The following is a 21,244-nucleotide window of genomic DNA, read 5'->3' as shown; positions in this document are numbered from 1 at the left end:
ATATGGAAACATGAACAGTTTGAAATACACTTTTTCCCTCCTCATGAGTTTTCTAGGAGCCACGGATTCAGGCAGGATACGCAATTAAAATTTCCAAACAAAGCAATAGCTCAATGGCACTGAAAAAAAGTCTGTAAGTTCCTGCTCAATGATATGACAAGATCTGTGTCACTCTTTTCTTTTGTACTAGAAACATTACCGTCTGATAACTTTCCCGTGGGTCATTTACATTGCTGTAAATGCTGTAAAAAAAAAAAAAAAAAAAACAAACCACAACCAACAAAGCTGTAAAAAAAAAAAAATGCTGTAAAAAAAACCCCAAAACACTCTGCTAAGAACAAGTTGGAACCAAGTTCCAGCTTGGTCCTTGCAAGCAGGAGGCCATCTGAAAAAAAAAAGGGCTTAGAAACTCCGTTTCTGTCCCTTAGGAGAAGAATTGTAAAGCTGTTGTGTGGGACCACACGAGCTTTTCTGGAAACATTATACTCCACATCACTTTCAGTGTCAAACATGACATTTTGGACAGCACACCAGAAAAATGCATGAAAAGCAGAGCACACACTCCTGCCTGCTTGCAGACATAGAGATGAGTAACTGTGGCCTGTGTTTGAGAAAGGTGGGGGGGAAAATACACGGCCACAGTATGGAGAGAAGGCCCCAGATCTTTTACCACAGCTACAGTCCTGCCCTCACAGAGAGCCTGCCCTTCACAGTTTTCTTTACTCAAAGAGCTGCCCAAAATGTCCTGCGCTGTCCTCAGGATGCAGAGCACACGCTACCTCTTGCTTAGCCATGAGCCAGACACAAGCTTTGCATGAGAAGCTTGGGCTCAGGTGCCAGAAGTTACCAGGGTGTTGGGAGTTGATTTGCCTCAGCTGAGAGGCAACATTTATCTGCACAAACCATCTTAGCCTGCAGCTAGTGCCAGAAAATGGGAATGAACCTACCCACAGGAACACAGACTTAGCATAAAACAGATTGCTGCAGTTGCTTGGAAGAGCTGAAAAGTCAAGTTGCTGCGTATATGAAGGTGCCACATGTGGCAAATGTAGATGTTTCTTGCCATTTGACTAGCTTGAAAAGTGCAGCAATAATCAATGCTTCATCACGTTTCTGACTGATGCTCTGTGGAATGAACCTGCAATGCTGAAAGAAGAAGTTCATACGTGTTCCATACTGAGACGTTGGTCTTACCCTGAAGTCCAGAAGTACTTCACATAAAGACCTAATATAAATGGGCAAAACAGACGAGAAATACCCAAAAGGTTCTCTGAACAAATAAATCAAAGATGAGTTACATCTCATTAATTCTGAAAACAGCCTCCTACCTCTGCTGTTTGTGTCTTTGTATGAAACCTGGCTTTCACTTTCCTTTTAATAACACAGTCATCTTACCACATGTGAAAGACATTTCACTAAATAGTTTCTCTATTCTTCCACTTTCATTACCTACTATCCAGAACCTTCTGAAAAAAAACCTCAGCGCTTCTTTAGTGCTAAAGTTTGTATTGCTCCACTTCCACACCTCTTGTAAGATCTGAAATGGAGATGTGAAATCGTTCACAGCGAATGTAGGTCATGAGGTGTATTGTAGGTGTGCCTAAACCTCAGAACGAGTCAAGGAGAAAAAAAGAGTTAATAAACTTCCTCAGCAGGAAGGAGGCACCTCCACCCCACCCTGCAGGGAGAGGACTGACTGCCAAATGTGGAGAGAGTCCAGGATCTCAGAACAGGTTTTAAAAGCAAGTGCCTGGTGTACCGAGGTGGCCACTCCTTTAGAAAAAGCAGCAGGCTGTCCTCGGGGAGAGGTCCAAGTCCAAACACCACAGCCAGCTCCATGGTTCTGTGGGTGGGAACTACTTAGAGAGCTGCCCTGGAACCCCAAAGCAAGGGAGGGGAGGTGTGGGCTGGTGGAGGAACTTTCTTACCTCAGAATTAAAGGATTTAGTGAACTTTCATAATCTAAATTGGGATAGGCACCATAAAGCCATATGTGTAATCTGTGTCATTGTGCAATCAGTGCGAGTTTTGGAGTTACTGCGAGGACAGCGGAGTTTGGAGAACACCTATGTGGTGGACAACAAATGGTAATGTTACTTTTAAAAGATCTTGGAGTGGTAAGGAGAGAAGATCCAAGATCAAAAGAAGTGTTCCAGGAAGATCATAGCTGCTGTTCTGCACTAGCCAAAGTGTCTGCGCTGGACATTAGCAATAGCACAGAGACAGCAAGCAGGACTGGGGCTTTACAGCTGATGAAAGGAGATGCTTTGTATCATGGTTCAGTAGCTTTTAACATAGTCCAGCAAATGAGAATTGCTGGTGCTGTTACATGTGAGCAAAAGCTACCCAGGAAAAGAGCCTCCTTCGGAAGAAACCACTGTACACCAGAGACTTTGTAAAGATGACAACTTCTGCGGCTGTATGAAATGAAGAACACTCCTGTTCTATAACTATTCATGATCTGTTCTCTCTTTACAGTTTGTTTTCATCTAAGGATAGGTGAAACCAAGACAAAAATTCTCAAAGAATAAAAAACTGTGCTCAAAGCTATCATAATTAATAGGTATATTAGATTATATTACGCTGTCAACAGGAGGAGGCAGTAAATAAGGCGGGGAGGCTGAGAGAGCTGTAGCCTTGTCTTTAAGTTAATTCTGTATTTAATACAAGGTAAGCAAGAAGGAACCTGTTTTTCCTGATGCCACATAATAATTCTCATTGCATGTTTTACTTATTCAATCTGCCTCCCATTAAGGTGCTTTAATGCACCTTCGTTTCTCACACACAAAGGAAGACAGAATTGGCAGAAATGACATATGTCTATCCTAGAAAAGGAGCACATGCTAGATAGCACTGTCTCCTCACATGAAAAATCTATGATTGGTAGAAGTGACTTTCTCATTTTTCATGACCACTCATACAAAAATAAATTTCCAAGTGTTTCTGTGCTGATTTAGAATGAAAGGGACAAACAGCACATAAGAAAAATTAAATTTCCTACAACACAGAAATTCTAATCATCCCTATGTGACACAAAACATTTGCAAAGTAACAGGCTTTAAATTAAAAACCAACAAATTTCAGTACAAAATAACTTTTCAAGGGAAATGTTTTCCAAACAACTTAAGACTCTCAGGCTGCTACCTTTATGCCAGAAAGGGCTTTTTCTGTCTGCTTTTATTATTTTGCATCAGTACCTCCAGTACCTTTTTTACCTCTTTCTAGGTCTGCATAAACAGACATGGATGTACATTGGCCTGTTATGGGCTGTACATGGCAAGTAATTTGATATGCCTGTGTGCAGCCGCATAGGCTTCTCAGCAAGCTTCTAAACATCGTTGCCAAACCCAAGAGCTAATATGTTGATAGCAAAGACTAGCATTCCCACTAACAAAACAAAATTTGAATATCACTCCACCCTTCCTATTTTACATATCCGTTTTTTACAAACATAAACAATCCCCCAGCAGCAGGGATCAGGGTACAGGGGAAACACCTAAGCTCTCATGCTTAGAATCATGAGAGCTTCTTAGTGAAAAAATTGCATGTTCTCTGTCTCATCTAGGGAATGTTTCAAGGCTTTTTCTTGTGCCTTGGAAAGCTGAGTAAAGAAGGGAAATTAACCTGGGCCTCCCACTTTGTGGGAGGGACCCCAGGTCATCAGCACCATCACTTCATGTGAAGTCCATTTCTACCAGAGTAGGTAGAGGTGCTCTGAAAGAGCTTGCCCTTCAGCCCTTCTGGAGACACAGGCAGAAAAGTATCTACTTTCTGGTATAAGCCACTGAGCTGATCAGTCCTGTGGTAATTAGAGCTTTCTGGCATGGGCAGAGAGATCCTGGGGAAATTTCAGACTCAAAAGTCTGTGAAATTTAGGCAAGAATCTTTAGATTCATAACTTTGGACATGTGTTGCTACATTCCCCATCTATGTCCCACTGAAGACCAGCTCCCTTTGTGTGACCTCTTGAACCACCTGAATTTTATCAGTCTGTTTTGCTGCCTGCAGACTGTAAAGCTATCTCCCCCTCAGTCCCATCTGCAAACATGATGTTTACTTTACCAACCTGTAGACTACTTTGGATCTGCCAAAAAAAAAAATCACAAGTTATTTTTGAAAAAAAAGAAATTTGTTTACCTTCTTGCCCGAAGAGGTTAAATGAAGAGCACAACAGCTGAGCTCTGGAGCACTTTCTTGTGAATACTGTATTACAAAAACCTCCCACTTTCTTGTGGGAAAGTTCAGCCTCTAACCAATTGTTGATGATAGCAGCATGTTGCAATTTAATGCAAATGCCATCAACATGAAGTTTCCTGCAGAAGACTGGGAAACCTATATCTAGCAATATGCTGACAGGATTTCTCTCAGAACCGCCCAACAAGTTTGGCAGGCAATATCTGCTGGCAACATCTCCTGATTGCAATGCCAAGTCACCCTCAGCTAGGAAACTAAGCATTAACCCTTGAGATTCCTGGCTGTACTGCTGTGCGTATTCCCTTTCACATTTGATGAGTCTGGCCTGGACAGATGGGTGTGCAGGGTTCATGCCAGGATTCAGAGAAGCCTTGTTTGGAGCTGAGCTTGCTTGCAGAGACAGAGCAAATGAACGAGAAATGCTCGAGCTTTCTGTTGCCTACAGCCACCTATCTCTCTCAAGTGAGGAGTCAACTTTATGTGCGTGGAAGGAGCTTAATTAGAGAAGAGAAGAAGTATTTCCTTGAACTGTAACAGGAATCCCCAGCCAGGGGGTATTCTTTTAAATTATTTGAGCTAAAAATAAAAGAAGGCCAGGAGTGGTTGATCACATAGTTACATCTCCAGCATAAAGTGAGATGGAAGTAAAGAGGTGGGAAGCGTGGAGCTGCACCAGCACGGTGTTTGATCTCACATAATCAGCATCACTGAGCTCACATGCAACACTGAGTTATGGCAGTTGCAGCTGGATCAAAATTAAGTCCTCTAGGGTTTTATGTGGCATTGCAACCCTGAAAATTAACTTTCTTTCTTTTCTCACTTCTTTTTTTCTACAAAGCATAAAACTGGCTTTGGATTCATAGGATATTTGAGGGATCAGACATTTGAGAGTGAGGGGAGAAAGGAGGAAATAGGAAGAAGGTCTCCCAGCACCATCTTGCCCTTCCCACACTTCCCTTCTAGTGCTGAAGCGGGGCCACCCTCTCCTCAGGCACAGCTCCCAGCAGCTCTGCTGCTCCCTGCTCCTCTGCCAAGATCTCAGCCCAGCTGCCCAGGCTCCAGTGTTCCGGTGCCCATCCAAAAAGAAGGATTTGTAAACAATGCAAGATACAATAATGAAATTAGTGTTCTTGTTACTCCTTTTCCTTGCTTTTTTTGCTTCCATTTGTCATTCACTTCTTTCTTTCTGTTTTTGCTTCCTGTATGTTTCTGTAATATTCCTTAGTCTTCCTCCTCGTTTTTTCTTTCTCTATTTGTTTTTTTTTTAAATTTATTTCTGCACATTGCTTTACCATTTATCTTGTCTTCTGCTGCTTTTATGAGTCCTAGCTTCTTTTCAGTGACAGTATAAGCATTTCTGAGTATCTTTCAAGACTTTCCTTCTTCCAATTTCTGTGCTCTCTCCCTCCCTCTTCTATTAACATCATCCCTCCACTGATTTATTTTACTTGCTCTGCATGTATATTCCCTCAGAACTTCCTTGACATCAGTTTAACTGCTTTGCCTCAGGAAATGTCAATGTATGTGCAAATTCTGTCTTTTCCAGGCCCTTAGGATAGCATATTCAGGGTTCAAAACTGTACTGCTTTTCCAGTAGGGCCAACTGGCTCTACATAACATTCTTCAAATTTCTCTTTTCCACAAACACCTTTTGTTACCCCTAGACATTAAGATGTATCCCTTCTCTTCTACAAAATGCTGGGAGCAGAAAGTGGGCAATGACTGTGCAGCTGAGCAAGTGATGAGATGACTAGACACATAACACTGCAGTTTGCAACTGCCTGCAGAAGCCAGCCACGGCTTGCTTTTTTCCATCAGGGCTGTCACCCATCACTGGATAGTAATGCTCTGTCGAAAGGTGAGGTGGAGCAGCTTGGCGATCTGAGCAAGTCTTCAGCTATGTTAACTTTCTGCATCGTAACCAACACCTTTCAGCACGTAAGCGTTCCTATCCACAAGCTCCCACACATGTTTTCCCATGTCCTCCCATGCAATTTCTTGCCCAAGGCCCAGAGGCCAGCATGAGTGGAGCTGAACGTAGACTCAGTTTCTCACACCAGCCTCACTGATACTTCTCCCTCACATGCTGCAAGATGGATACATTTCATGCTGGCAATGGTAGAGAGAAGAGGCAGAAGTGAAAAATGAACCTGAGCTTTTCATGGGCAAGCTACCCTGTTTATAAATGACCAATAAATGGGTTTTCCTTCTGTAGACTAAGACAGCTTTGTATCTCTAACATCTGCTTGCCTTGCATAGGCTGGGATACCCTGGGATTAGTCAGGAGGTGAAGAAAGATGGGCCCGACCCTGAGGCAGTGTTTCTCTCTGCTTTCATGGGATAACCTTTCCTGGCAAAGCTATCACAAGCAACACCCTGAAAAGACATGCTTACGTAAATTTATGTGGATGTGCTAAATGCTCTGATCAGCACTTAACAGAGTATGACCTCCACTGAATGAAGACTGACTCCTGGACTGGAATGCTTTCAGAACCTGAAAAAGCTGAGAGAGTGATATCTGAGCTTTTCTGCTTCAGGAAATTTCATCCAGGGAGAAAAAGAGGGGTGGGGCAATCTGCCAGACGTTGTCATCAGTCTAGCAGACCAGCGCATACGTAGCAATAAGCGTGATATGGCGTGATGGACAACTGGAACAACCTGATGAAGAGTTAGTGCCCAAACACAAACAAACTGTACGGACTATGGGCAACTAGTTCATCTTGCCTATGTATGGACTGCCTGTGCAGCTGCTTAGTCAGTTGTCAACCCCATGTACAATGCCCTGACCCACCTCTTACAGGAGAACCAGTAGAAACCACAGTGACAACAGTTCTGGATAACTCTGACCCCAGCTTCCAAAACAGATCAGACAGTGATGGGGTGTATAAAATATTTCTCAGTCATTCAGCCATCACTGAAGTTATTGAGCTGGTAAAGATCTTTGCAGGCAATTCCTTCTCAGACAGGATGGGCTGCAAAGTAATTCTTATATTTCGCATTCTTCTTAAGACTACTATCCATGTATCAAGACACCTGATGCATATCAGCAGAGACACCCAGAGGTCTGCAAGGTCTCACCTCTCATTGTTTTTGGTGGAAGTTAGTCCCCCCAGAGACATGGGTCAAATACTCCAGTTAACCCTCTGGTATTAAAATGTGTTAGAGCCCATTAAAGGTCCACAGAGGGAAGGAAACTGGTAAACCCACTGAATTATTGTCACTAAAGTTTTCTCATGGGCTGGAAAGGTCAAGAATCAAAACAGAACTCCTGTCTCCAAATTCACAATGCCCACTGTGCTGTTCTCTGGTGTTAGAAGAGAAGTATGCATATTAGGGGTTGCACGTTCCCATTTAGAAATCTCTTTCAAGTTTCTTGCAGACCTGAAGCACCAAGAGGAATTCTCAAGTTAAATGTTCTCATTTTTTGAGAATACATAATCGAATTCTCTGTATATTGTGGCTAGCTAGTAGCATAGTCCTTACTGGGAACTATTATCACAAGGGGCAATGGACACAAACTGGAATACAGGAAGTTCCACCTGAACATGATGAAAAAATTCTTTACTCTGAGGGTGACAGAGCACTGGAACAGGCTGCCCAAAGAGGCTGCGGAGTCTCCTTCTCTGGAGATGTTCAAAACCGCCTGGACACAATCTTGTGTGACCTGCTGTACGTGAACTTGCTTTAGCAGGGTGTTGGACTAGATGATCTCCGGAGGTCCGTTCCAACACCTACCATTCTGTGATCATGTGGTCCAGAAGGGCAATCCAGACATTGATTTATTTTTTTTTATTTTGACTTCGTGGCCTAAGTGAATCTGTTCATTTCCATTCCTATCATTTATTGGAGGTCAAGAATGAACACTGACACTGTCAGTGAACACACAAGAGTGAACACAAGAGTGATGGTGGAGGTATTGCAGACATCTGACACGGGTTTTATAGTGCTTTATTCTGAACAGTATTTAGGTAAACCAGTACTGAACATATGCAGCAGGCAGTCTTTAGATAGAAATGAAATCTGACTACCATGATTTCATATGGAATTTGGAGACTGGTAATTGCAATGCTCATCTCACTCAAATTGAAGTCCTTATTTCTTTCTCATGCCTCAGACATTAAGTAGTTGTATGGAGTCTCCTTAATGCTGAATCCAGAACTAGAAATGGCAGATAATCTGTGCATTAAAAGTGTGGCACTTCCAGTATTAATCCAACTGTTTTCTATCCTGGAATTGTGTTCCTTTTCTCAGGATATATATAACAGGTCTCCTCATAGCTGCAGTGAACGTGTCCTGTCTTCCATGTGTGAAAGGCAATGAGTCAAAAAATCTCATGTAGCAGAATCCAACCTCCCCAGTCTACAAACTGATGTCGCTCATGCTAAAGAGTCTTCTGGATATACATTTTGTCACCATGATTATTGCCTCTTGGTCCATAGGTCTCAGTGCAGCTGCTGTTTCAGAGATGCAAACTCTGATGCTAGTCGGAATTGTCTAGCTACATTGCAGAACTTGGGCACTGTTTCATGGGGCATTGGCAGGGTCCAGTAAGGCACCCTGGACCATCAGAGTGTAGCCAGGTACAAGGAGAGGGCTATCACACCACATTCCACATTTTCCACAGAGCGTGGGTCACGAGGGAGAGGGGTTTGACTAGGGAGCAGGAATGTAGTAGCTCTTCCTCCCAGAGCCCTTCCCTTTCCAACTCCTGGCTAGCTAAAACAGGCTCTCAGTTCACTTTGTTTTGGGATGTCACAGAGGAACAAAATATACTTGTTGATGAGGCTGGGATACTTCTCAGTAAAATACGATGTGTTCTTCGCAGTGGAAATCCTTCAGCTTAAGGGGATGAAACATAAGGAGATAAACTAGTTCTGCTGCATATGTAGAGTACATTGTATTACCCAGCTGATATATGAACCTCTCAGATTTCCTTTCAAAGGTGATAGACAGGATGCCAAGCTTTACAGGAACATGCACCACCATAAGTGTAATTGTGCTTTTTCATAATGATACACTCTGCTTAAGGGGAACAGAATCGGCCTGAAAGAATCACGTTGCGAGTTTTGGTGTGCCTGAACAAAAAGATAAATGGATGGTCAGCTTTAAATTCATCTTTGTGTTGCAGAATCCTATATCCTGGCACCTCTCGGGACTCACCACCTTGTTCATGTACTTCCAAAGAGACTTTATGGATGATCTTTGACAAAACCACACCTTTTGTCTCACACATCTCAGAGAAATCTGATGCACTCTCATTGAAGACATTTGTCATTCCGAGGCTTTCCAGAAGTGGCTTCAAGTCATAATCACCTTCCACACTAAACTTTGGAAGAAATACATTCACTTTGGTGTTGGCCATCATGCTGGGATTGGTCCACTGTAATAATGTCTCAGGTGTCAGTGCCTTTTCCAGCTGAAGACATAAAGGACCAAAGGGAATTAATGAGCAGTCCAAGGAAAGAGAAAAAAACAGACTGTTCCTGAACTTCCCACTCCTATCAAGCCCCCAAAAAATAAAGTCCAAAAGGCAACCTTTGCTTTTGAATTCACAACTGTAGCATTCAGGGTTAGCACAATCTCAGTTATATTGATGCAAGTATGATTTAATCAACAGGACAGGCCTCTGGAGCAACTCCACTGTATGTGCATGCTCAGACTATTAGCCTGTTAGGCGCTTTTGATAGGCAATCACCTCAACAACCACATCAAGGAACCTGAGAAAGACAGTCCCTACCCAGGTTACACCCAGCCAACTGGCAGATCCAAGAGTCTTGATTCCTAACCCTACATGTTAACGAAATTGTTGGTATTTTGGACAGAAAAGGACTCCAAAGCCAGAGCCTTATCTCAATCAAACATGCAGCTGTTTAAGCAATTTCTTAAAAAATGGGAAGTGAGGAGGCAGACTTTGGGGCCACAACAAATCAGTATCAGGAAAGGCCTCACTTGCATTTTAAGATATGTGTGTTCTGTAATTTACATCTACATATAAAAGTACATTACAGCTGCAAAGGCAGATTCCTTCCGCCTTGAAAATTTATGGCCAGGTGGAGCCATAAAGGAGACTTGCGTGATCATCTGTCTCAAACTTTGAAGACGTGAAAATATGTTCTAAAATTTTCATACAAAATTGACATAATACTTGTTCTGTAGGAAATGGCTTACTTGTTTTCAAATTTATATTCAATTGTAATAAAGAATGGGTCATTTTCAGGCACCTCTGCTCAAAATTAAAACTTAGAGAAGTGTAAGACCTTTGTAAAATAAACCATGGATACATGTCAACTGATAAAAAGGACATCAGCATAAATAATGTCAGCACTACTGAGTACTCACTAAGTATGACTTTAAGCACTTTACTATAGCAAGAACAAAAATCTTAAGACAAAAATTATTTCAGGCGTCCAGATTTTCAAACAGATGCAGATTCCTAAAATGCATCATGGGCACCTTCTGCACTTTACATTGTCTTCTGTGCACACTCTGTGTGAAACAAAGTCTTCTTATTCACAACCTCACACTTGGCCACAGTGGAAACAGTGGTGTCACAAATACGAGATCAGGAACAGAGAAGCAGAATGAGAAGGTAAATTCACAGGAAACTTACTCTTTGTTTCCTTCTATACAGCATCTAAATAACAAAAGCCTTCCATAAGCATATGGCATTATAAGCAGGCTGTTTCCAAGGGAATCATCATACCAATTCTGGTTTTTTCTCTCACCTGCTCCAAGCCAGTGGTGTCATCTTCAACCTCCTTAGGCAGCAGAATAAGCATGCTTATATGTTTGTTAAGGCATGGAAGCTCAAGGATGGCAACATTTAATTCTTTTACATAGCCCAGGCAAAAAGTAGCTTCCAGATTCATCATTTGCACTGGTTTAGTTTCAGTCTGCAAAACATAGAGGAAGCAATCTAGCATTCCTTTAATTCACAAATAAGATGTTGAGAGAGGAAAGTTTGTAAGCTTGCATGGAAGTGGTACACTGACCTTTCACAGGTAATGAAACCAGCTGTAAGAGACCCTGTTGGCTTTTTACAGCAGGCAGCTTTCCAAAGAAAAGAGGAACAGAGTTCTGCTTAATACAATAGCAACATATTGGGGATGTGCCTTAAAAGAGAAATTTCCCTAATATCGGTGGCCCTTTGTGCCTGTTTCACTGAGTGCTACAAACTATACTGTCTACAGGGCATTGTAACGCCAGTAAGTGTCAAGCACTGAGCACATCTCAGCAGTGAAGGTCAAGTTATTAATATGATTAATTGATATTTTGGGTCAGGAGCTGAAACAGAATAAGAAGACATTTCAGGCTTACCTAAAGCCCTACATCTTTGCTTTTCATATATGAAACAAAACAAAACAAAACTCTTTATTTCATAAGGAAGATTTGCAATCTGTTATGTTCACCTGGAAACTCATTTTAAATTCAAATTCAGTAGAAAAATGTTACTTTAGAAAAAAAAAAACTGAGATGTTTTACTTAAAAATTTTAGTGTTGATTGTATAATTTAAAAAACTTTTTTAGCTGAAATTGTTGGCCGATGTAATTTATTAATATTTTCAGTGAACCTGAAACTCCAACTTTTCTCATGCACATATATAGATATGTATGTGCATGTATGTATATATTTGGAGTATAACCTCTTTATCTCACAAATGCAGCCCAGCTTTATCATCTTGGTTTAAAGCTGACTGTCTGAAGACAATATTCATCACTGGTCACAGATTCCTGAAGGCAATGGCCATAGGTACTTGGACCTCGTGGCTGAGCAGGGCTGATATGCAGAGGGCTGCAGTCCTGAGCCTGACTGGAAAGAGGGAGATTGATGGGGCACCATCCCTGAAGAGGAAAGCACAGGGACAGGCACCCAAGGGGTATACTCAAAGAGACACCATGGGTGTAGACATTTCACTAGCTCTGTGATCACAAGAAATGCAGTTTTGAGCTTCATCCCTGCTGGTTTTGGGATGCAGCCTCTGGTACAGGCTGCAAGCTCTAGGAAGAACCTACCCATGAGAATGTGCACCTCCTTGCAGGCAATGGCTGCTACTGATCACTTGTACTCAGCTCCTGTTGTCTAAATTTACTAACAGGGCAGTCTGGTTTCACACTGGGCCTTTAAAACATGGGTGTGAAAGCACCAGCAAAGTTTTAAAGCAACAGGACAAGCACACTGGTTTAGGGATCCTTGCAAAAGCATGTAGTTTTAGATAGAGTCTAAGAATGCTGTGGTAATAATAGACATTTCTCATTTTCTCTTGTTGGGATTTCCTCAGCTCAAAGTTTGCAGTTTCTTGAGTGGAAGCAGTACTCTATTTTTTTTGTTGTTTTCCAGAACATACCTTGTTGACTTTAAAAGGACATTCTTTGATCTCTGCCTCTGGGAACTTCTTCATCCAGTTTGTGACAAAATAAGCTGCATTAACTAGGAGGATCTGCGTCTGGTCACTTACACTATCCTCATTCAAAATGTTCTCCATTTTGCCTGTGAAGAGGTTTAAGCTGGTTGTTAATACACAACACGTTATCAGTACATCAGTTGATTCAATTGAATATAGAAACATTTCACTAAATTAAAAAAATTGTCTCCTGCTCCTCACAGATAAAAGATTTTAATTCTAATGGAGAATTCAAAAAGGAAGCACTTGCAGCTTAATGTTTGAAATGGGATTTGGGATGAAGGCAGATCTTCCAAATGACATTTTCTTGGCTTATATAGCATAGAATCAAAACGTTTCAGTGAAATTCAACAGGTGTAAGCAAAAAAGTATTTGTCATTTGGAAAGCAAGACTTGAAGGGAAATTCCAGGTTAGCAAGTACTCATTTCTAGACTGATACATGAGAATAAAGTAAACAGAATAACAAAAAAATGCTGTTCTGATTACAGTTCATTACCAAATACTGCTACAGACTTCAAAAAAGAATATGGAAGTGTTGTCCCCGCCTCATTCTGTTTTAGACCTGTTCAAGCACTGCAATAAAAGACACTGAATTCGGAGCACTGGGCAGGCAAGTCCTGCCTTCATGCATGAATTGCACAGGCAGGTGCTTCCACATGGGCACCTGCGCCAGCCTGGGAAGGACCAGACTCATGCATCCATGTTTCATATTGGCACCACACAAGAGCAATAGGCAGCAGCCAGCCCCAGAGCTACGGCTGAACAGGCCGCAAGCAGGCTCTGCTATGGGCGCTGTGTGCTCACAGGGCCAGGGCTGGACCTCTGCCCTCCCCAACTGGGCAGGCTCTGCCTGGGGGCCCTCATGGTCACTGATGTGTGTCTCCTGGGACTCGGCCCAGCAGCTGGTGGCTCAGTGGTACTGGCGGAAAAGTGCCCACAGCCCCATTTCCACAGGAAGGCAAATGTAAGATGCTCATCTGCTTGTGGCACCCTTGCTGGCAAAAGCAGCTGAGCTGAGCTAAGCTGAGCTATTAATCAACAGCCTGAAATTCAGAGTCCAGCAAGTACTTCCCATTACAATAAAACTTTTAAAGGAAACCAGGGCCTAGGTTCGATGTATTGATGTCAGAGGTTTGTGAAGCACCGCAGCCAGGAGATGTTGTTCTCCGAAACGGTCCTGCTGCAGTCAAAGGTGAGCAGCTTTCCCCAAGGCTGATGCAAGGTCAGTCTCACATTTCCACCTTCAGAAATGCTGCAGTAGTAAAGCCAGTGATTTCAAAACAGGCTGACATTGCTAATCCTCGTGAATCCAAATAGTAGGTCTAGTCTCATTACTTTCACTATGTAATTACGTCTAAAAGCACTAATAAAGAGGTGTCATGAGGACAAAGATCTCTTTCTCCAAAGAGGCAAACAGCATCCCCAAGGTTAAGCTGTACTCACCATCAGTTAGCTCTGAAAGAGATTTGTTGATCTTCTGTCGGGTTTCCTCAGGTTTTCCTTTGAACTCCACTAATTCCAGCTCAGATGGAAAAGGCCTCTTTGTGGAGTTGACAAAGTCCTGAAAGATACAAGGTACCAAAGTCATCCTTGGTTAAATGCTGTCCTCTCAATAGCCCTTTACAGGGCCTGCAATGTCAGCATCCTGAGCTTCACCATGGGGTAGCTGGGGAGTTTGGATGGACAGCAACTAAACAACAGCAGGTGACAACCATGTTGCACAGCTGCATTCGGCACATCGCTGCCAAGGTTGTCTTCAGTCCAGTGGTGTTACGTCAGCAGCTAAAGTAACTTTCCTATTGCAGGAGTGACCACGTTGCCAGAGTTTGAAAGGATAAAACCACCCTCGGGCCCAGCCCAGGTAAGAGAGAGGACTGAGATAAAAGCCACAGGCTGCTCACATCATCTATCCTCACCAGATGAGATGTTTGTTGCTGTGGATGGCTATCGGCCTTTGCTGTAGCAGAGGCTGAACAACAGGCAATCTGATTATAGAATTATTTAAGTATGTTGAGTTTTCTGAAATACCACTTCCAGTCTGATGTTTTCCCTACTTGTGACCCTATGCAAAGGCAACTTTGGGGAAAAAAAAAACAACAACAACCACCACAATATTTCTCTCAGATATTTGCAGGGTGTGTAAGTTATAAGGCCAAACACTACCTTCCTCGCCTGTGTTGTTTCAATAGCTAGGCTTCTGCCTCCTCAAACAGATTAAGAAAACTACAGTTTACGCAGTAATTACTTGGGTGTGTGAACTGGACACACACTTGCACCGCCAACTTTTTTTAAAACCCCTTTTTGCTCATACTTACAATGCAAAGACCTTGATGTGGCATAGAAGTTATGTTGCATTCAAAACCTACTGAGCTACTGACCTAAAGCATATTAATGAAAGAATTAGAAGTGGTGTAATAGTTGCATAGCTTGGGGTCAAGCAGCACACTCATCCATCCTCCTACAAACTTTTATGGCAGTGGAGAATATTATGTTGTTCATCATCTGAGTCGAGTCAAGTAACAGCCAAAAGTGAGGTAATTTATTTTAAATAACATTGCAGTCTGACACTGTAACCCGTGAACATGCTGGCCAAGCAATTCATAGCATCAGGGCTTTTCTGCAGTACTTACTGTGGTGGGATTTAGAGACTTGTCTACAAAGAGCCGTTTGACCATTTTCAGTACAAAAAAAGAGCTGAGTTTGGAAACATCTGAAGTTACTGTTTGAAACCCAAAAGAAACATCTTTGACATCTTGTAAATGGAGTACCTGTTAAATGAACATAATAAAATACTAAGCATCTTTTTTTATTATTGTTATCTAAACATACCTAACAGCTTAGCAAAAAATAATGCTAGTTTGTGGCCGGAGCTGTAGCTTTTCATATGTAAGCTAACAACACAGCCTCTCGCTGTTGTTACTCAAAAATCATTTGTTTATTTGACATCCTCACATAAATCTAAAAACTCGATCCTACCAGAACTTGAACCAAATGCATTTCTTTCCTGTGAGCAGCCCAATGAAATCACCTGTCGATGCTGGTGACGTGGCTTAGTCGATTAAAACTCTGTAGTATGGATTCACCATATTTTCACTAAACTTGCATTCCTATTCAAAAACCTGGAGCTTTTAAGCCAGATAAATGAGGGTCCCAGTTAGACTCCTTTCTAGGAGTGGGCTACACCTTTAACAATGCTTAACAAATCATCAGGTTTTCTGTTTGCTGTGACTGATACATGACATCACATGATATTTCAGCAAAGACTGATCACATAACTATGCCTGTTTTGGTAGACAAAGTATGAGCTCGAGGTAGGGCTGCTGACCCATATGGGGCCACCTCCCAGTTCCTGGGAATGACAAGTCCAGTTCCAGCAAGGTCTGGGGTGACCTGAAATTAGCTGCTTTTAGGCACCAGAGGTGAGAGATTACTGCTGGTTTTGTTTGAAAATAACCATATAAATATGAATTGAACTTCTAATGCCTGCTTATCACAGGGTCTTTGATGGTGGCTGCTTCATTACAGGCAGGCTGCCCAACCCTCCTCACCTGTCTCAAATCCCTGCTCGTGACCTTCCTCACCCTTTGTCCCTCACTCCTGCTTTTTCTCCCTGAACACACCATATCTTCACAGACACAACAAATTGGTGCTCTGCCTTAGCCACCCCTCCGTGTCCTCCCCTCTCCTCCTTGATCAGTGGGAGCAGAAGGAAATAAGTTCCCAAGGACACAGCACCAGCACAGCTCTCGTAGCCAAACTCCACGGTCATTTCCTCAGAAAATACTTTCTCAACTTATTTCCCTTTCCTCCAACAGTTTTATTTCTTAGCATGTTAAGTACAGAAGGCTTCTGTGCCTGGAAACTATGCTTGGGGAGAAAGCACACTACTGCAACTTCGCTACCTGGGAAAGCTTTCAGCACAAGTTTGTTAACTAATACTCCAGAATAAAACTGCCAATCTGTCTCCTTTTGTACCTGGTATTTAAAACACAATCACTAAACCAGGGGCAGGCAGAAGCTAGAATCGACATGGAAAATAGGAGCTATCACATTTAAAAACATACCAAATTTTCCTTAGTGTCTGTAGTCAGCACTTTTTATAGACCACTTGAGAAATATGAAACATAAACATGCTTGTGTAACAGAGCTCCATTTGTGGATGTGTCCATTAACTTATTATGGGATGGTTCAAAGCAAATTGCGGACACAAGTGAAAACAAAATTAAGGGCAGGTTAATATTTTGAACTCTGCTATTAGAAAGACAGCTTTTGAATTTTGAAATGGTGAGGAAGATACAGGGTGTCATTTAAATACGAAAAAAAAGTATCTAGATTTAATTTTTATTTTTTTTAAAAAAAAAACAAGGCTGTTTTTGAAAAATCTGGAATGCTTAGAAGATCTTCATGGATATATTGCTGTGCAGCTCTGCGAATGGCACAAGACTCGTAATCTGTGGCATGAGTTGGAGCACAGGAGGCTGGTCTCAGGAGTGCCTTCAGCGAATGAGGAAGTACAAGGAGGAATTCCCAAAGGAGGGAAAATATATTCAAATATGTAGAACGTCCCTCAGAGCCAGGTGATAATCAGCATATAAATGCGTGCTGAATTTGCTTTCCATCCACCTTGAGGTAACTGCAGAAACCGCGGGCGCCCTCACTGGGATAACAAGGAACTACACAAATCTCTGCTTACACAGAGGCAGCAGGAGAGGCTGCAAGGCTGCCTCCCTGCACCACAGAGTGAGCTTGATAAACCGATCGCATCATGACTGCCATGCTGCATCGCGGTGCTGGAAACCCCTTGAGCACCATGGGCTGCTTGTAAGGAGAAACATAGTAGGAGTTGTGTCCTCTTCTGCTGTATCCTTAGCAGTATTGTGGGAGAAGGGGAAAATGTCAGTGACAGGGCTGCTAAGCATACTTGCTGCTGACAGATAATGGCAAAATTATTTCCAATCCTATAAAGCTTAGGCATTCTTGAATAATTAAAAAAAAAAAAAACAATTATGCAGAAAATGCAGTGACCTTGACTGCGACTTGCAGCCACAGTCAACACTGCACTAAAAGGAGACAAGGCTTTAATGCAACTGTTGAGGACTCTGCCATGTCCCCTTCCACCTTGTGCATACTTCAAAAAGCTTTTCCTTTATGCTAGATATTCAATGTTTTTCGCTGTGTGGGGCCATGGAATGTGGAACCGTTCAGGAATTTCGGATGGATGGTTTGCAGCCTGGCTTACAAGGGTACCAGACATCCAGTAGAATATTAACAAGAATAAACAAGAAAGCCACCTCTGACAGCCATACAATTTTGCAGGCACAGAACAGGATGCTGACAGCTTACCTGTTTCATTTGGTCTGCAGTATCACCTTTCGTAGCTTTATATGCCAGAGCCAGAGATGTTGAGGTACACAGTGGAGCAAAAATAATATTGGCTGTTTTGTCCTTCTCACATAGTTTTTTGAACATATCAACTGCAAAGGCAGTGTTCGCTAGTTGCAGAGCGTCCATTGTCATCCTGAAACAGAAAACGGAAAAGAGAGATGACTCAAAGGGTAACTCTGGCTCCTGCTGTGGTGGGCCTGGGTCAGAGCACTCAAGGAGGCTGGATGCCTGTATGGGGACTGGGCAGTTGGAACCTTCAGGGAGAGTAGAGGAGGGCCTGACTGAGCCCACTCAGCTTCAGAGCACACTGACGGCTCCTGAGGAGCCAGGAAAGTCTCATCCATGCCCAACCAAGGAAATGCAAGAGGTTCAGTAGTAGCCATCATCTTCAAGTGGACCCAGCATTACCAGAAGCACTTGGGGAAATCTGGGTAGGTTGGGGTGACGTATGCATATTGAGTCAACTTGGATCACATATTAATTTAATCTGTTTTTAATTGATACTCTTAAAATGTGCTAAGTTATAAGGTAATTTGCCTATGCTCTGGGCCTTCCTGGCTATCAGATAGGCCTTCAATAGTCTCATAATCTTTCCTATCTCTTGCTTCATGGCTAATTGTTCATTAATGCTTTAGGTTTGGTACATGTCCTCCCTCTAAGGGACGAGTCTCCATTCTCCCTAGCCTTGCTAGAAGTCTCCAGAAAGCTGTGTGGTCATATAGGTTGAGATTGTCCTAGAAACTTAAAGGAGGCCTCCTAAGTAAATACTGCTGTGTGCCCACTCATCACTTACACTGTTTTAACTGCAAATATTTTCCTAGCCTTTCTTAATAACTGCAGTTCCCACAGGGCTGTTAGATGATCAGTGCAGTCAGGAATGGGAAGGGTGGTGCCCAAGGGACAGTTCCTGCAGTCCATGCTCTGGGAAAGCCAGAAAGTATTCCCATCTTCCAGACTCCTTTCACATACCCGAAATTGCACTTTGGTGTAAGCACGTTTGTGTAGATTCAAGCTAACAAGGGTGAACCACAGAATTTCAGTCAATAGCACAAATCTGGCTTTAGACCAGCAAGCACACAGAAGACAACCCCTTTGGCATACTGAATTTGACCCTACTCTGCACCCAATATCACGTATCCCTAAAAAAAAAAAGGCAATCTGTTAAAATTGGTGTTAAACAGCTCCATCAAAGCAATTGACAGAGATAAAAAGGAAATGGAAAAGATGAATATTGGGAGAGACTTCAAAAGGCATAAGATTTCATGCAGAACCTAAAGGGTGTCTCCAGCATTTGCTTTCTTCAGGAAAAATGGCAAAACAGTGGAATAAATATGGTGTGGAGGGGTGATTTTAAAAGGTGTTTTCTTACCCAGACACATATCTATGTGCATTTGCATTTCAGGCTCTAACACTGAAGATCTAAGGGTCCTATTTTATTCTATTATGAAAAGGAAAGTCAGTTATTTCTTACATTGGTAGGAGGTTTGCTAATCTTTTGAGAAATACCTTAAGGACAGGGATTTCCGTCTATCTGACAGATGCTGACTACTTAATACCACAGTCTCAAACATTTACTTATGTAACTCATATCATTTGCATCCTAGACAGGAAAGATCTCACTGGGTGAGAGCAGAAAGGTATGAGAAGGCAGAAAGGGGAAGAGGGAACATATGGGCAGGGAACCATCTCCAGCAAGGTACCTTTCATGACCATTCACTCTCATTCTAGTTTGGAAAGGCATTTTGAATTAGAACAATCTCCTAGATGACTGCATGTGTCATACTGCCCAAACTTAGCTGAACATCTGACACTGTTGTACAGAGATGCTGTGGAGCAGTTGTGGTATCTGACAGTAGTGAATCACTTCCAAATAGTCTGTGGTATTTACACATTTTTATGGGAGTAACAGAACGGGTGCAGAACGGTAGAGAAAACCTTTGATTTACCTATAAGGCCTGTTTGATTAGAGGCGACCTTTTACAAAACAAATGTCTTTATTTTTATTTTAATTAACTTATACATATTCTCGGATCTGTTTGGTAAGGCAACTGGTTTATTTGGCAACTGGTTTGTTTTGGCCTAAAAGGTGCTGTATAAAAGGTTACTGAAATGCATTGCGCAATCTAATTAAGTAAAAAAAAGACACTGGCATAAAACCAAGGCTTTTTAAATTCATGTTTGAAAAGCACACCTAACCAGCTCTGCACTCTCACAAAATGCTCTGACTGTTGGTACTAGCAACAAACTGTTTGCTAACAAATCCCCTCCCACTGGAAAAAAAAAAAAAAAAAAGGAATTTGTCTTGAAGAGGAGAAACATTAAATATATATTACAGAAGAAAGTTACTCCCACATAAAAGTATAGAGGAGTATGGTTTGCAACATCTAGAAGCTTTGCCAGAACCCTGAATTCAGAATGGGTCTGGCCGGACTTGTCCATTTTCCAGTAGCCTGGCAGTGCCCAGCAGCTGCTTGGTAAAGAGAGATTATCCATGTGAGATCCCATTTGACAGTGCCAGCAGGCACTGAGCTGATGTCAGAGTGAGGTTCAGGAAACGCATCTCAGAGATCTCATAGGTGTAAAGGGAGAACTGAGAGCCAGCCCAGCACTGCAATGACCTGTCTCATTTACGTAGTCACCATTTCTCATGCATGAAAGCAACTAACTACCAGAAAAGTCAAGCTTGCCAGAAACCATAGGCTCAGCACGCACCTTAAAGGAGAAGAGCTTTGGGCAGAACAGTGGCAAAAGACAGTTAAAACAAATTTGAAGGACTGAGACTGCTGATGAGGGTGTAACTCGGAACAACAGGGGCAAAGAAGCAAATGTAAAATCATCCTTTTAAAATGCCTCTCTACAGTTGCTCATCCCAAACGTGCACCTTTGTGCCTGTGCATATCTTAAACCCCCTTGCATAGGCTACCTATCTTACCTCCCCCGTTAACTCAACCATTCACACGTGAACACACAATACATACGTATACTTTCTCTCCTTCTCCTCTCTCTCTGCTACCCCCTGACCCCCTGCCCAGCTAAAATATGGAGATCTGGGGGAAGTACCAACTTCACAGGTATTTTTTACTGAGGAGCTGATGGAAAATTACCCAGGGATCCAAGAATGTGTATGTCAACATCTACCACCCTCAAGAAGACAAATAACATGGAGAATCTCACAACGCAGAATGAGGGACATAGTTCACCTGAAAAAAATTTTATTTGCTAGTGGGGTACAATATCATTCTTTAGTGCTGGCTGGCCTAAT

The 21,244-nt window shown here is 42.3% G+C and overlaps 1 protein-coding gene across 1 annotated transcript; it reads right to left on the bottom strand.

Annotated features, from left to right (window-relative positions):
- Nucleotides 1–9,217: 9,217 nt before the first annotated feature.
- SERPINB5 (serpin family B member 5) lies at nucleotides 9,218–18,114 on the bottom strand. The gene is made up of 6 exons (XM_009951738.2): nucleotides 17,941–18,114; nucleotides 15,228–15,365; nucleotides 14,041–14,158; nucleotides 12,540–12,682; nucleotides 10,920–11,087; nucleotides 9,218–9,610 (listed from the first exon to the last, which is right to left on the bottom strand). The coding sequence occupies exons 1-6, from the start codon at nucleotides 18,112–18,114 to the stop codon at nucleotides 9,218–9,220; spliced, it is 1,134 nt and encodes a 377-aa protein (XP_009950040.1).
- Between the last annotated feature and the right edge of the window lie 3,130 nt (nucleotides 18,115–21,244).

The sequence above is a fragment of the Leptosomus discolor genome, chromosome 8, assembly GCF_034619465.1.
Source record: "Leptosomus discolor isolate bLepDis1 chromosome 8, bLepDis1.hap2, whole genome shotgun sequence".
NCBI classification, from domain to species: Eukaryota; Metazoa; Chordata; class Aves; order Leptosomiformes; family Leptosomidae; genus Leptosomus; species Leptosomus discolor.
This window is presented reverse-complemented; position numbering and strand designations above follow the sequence as displayed.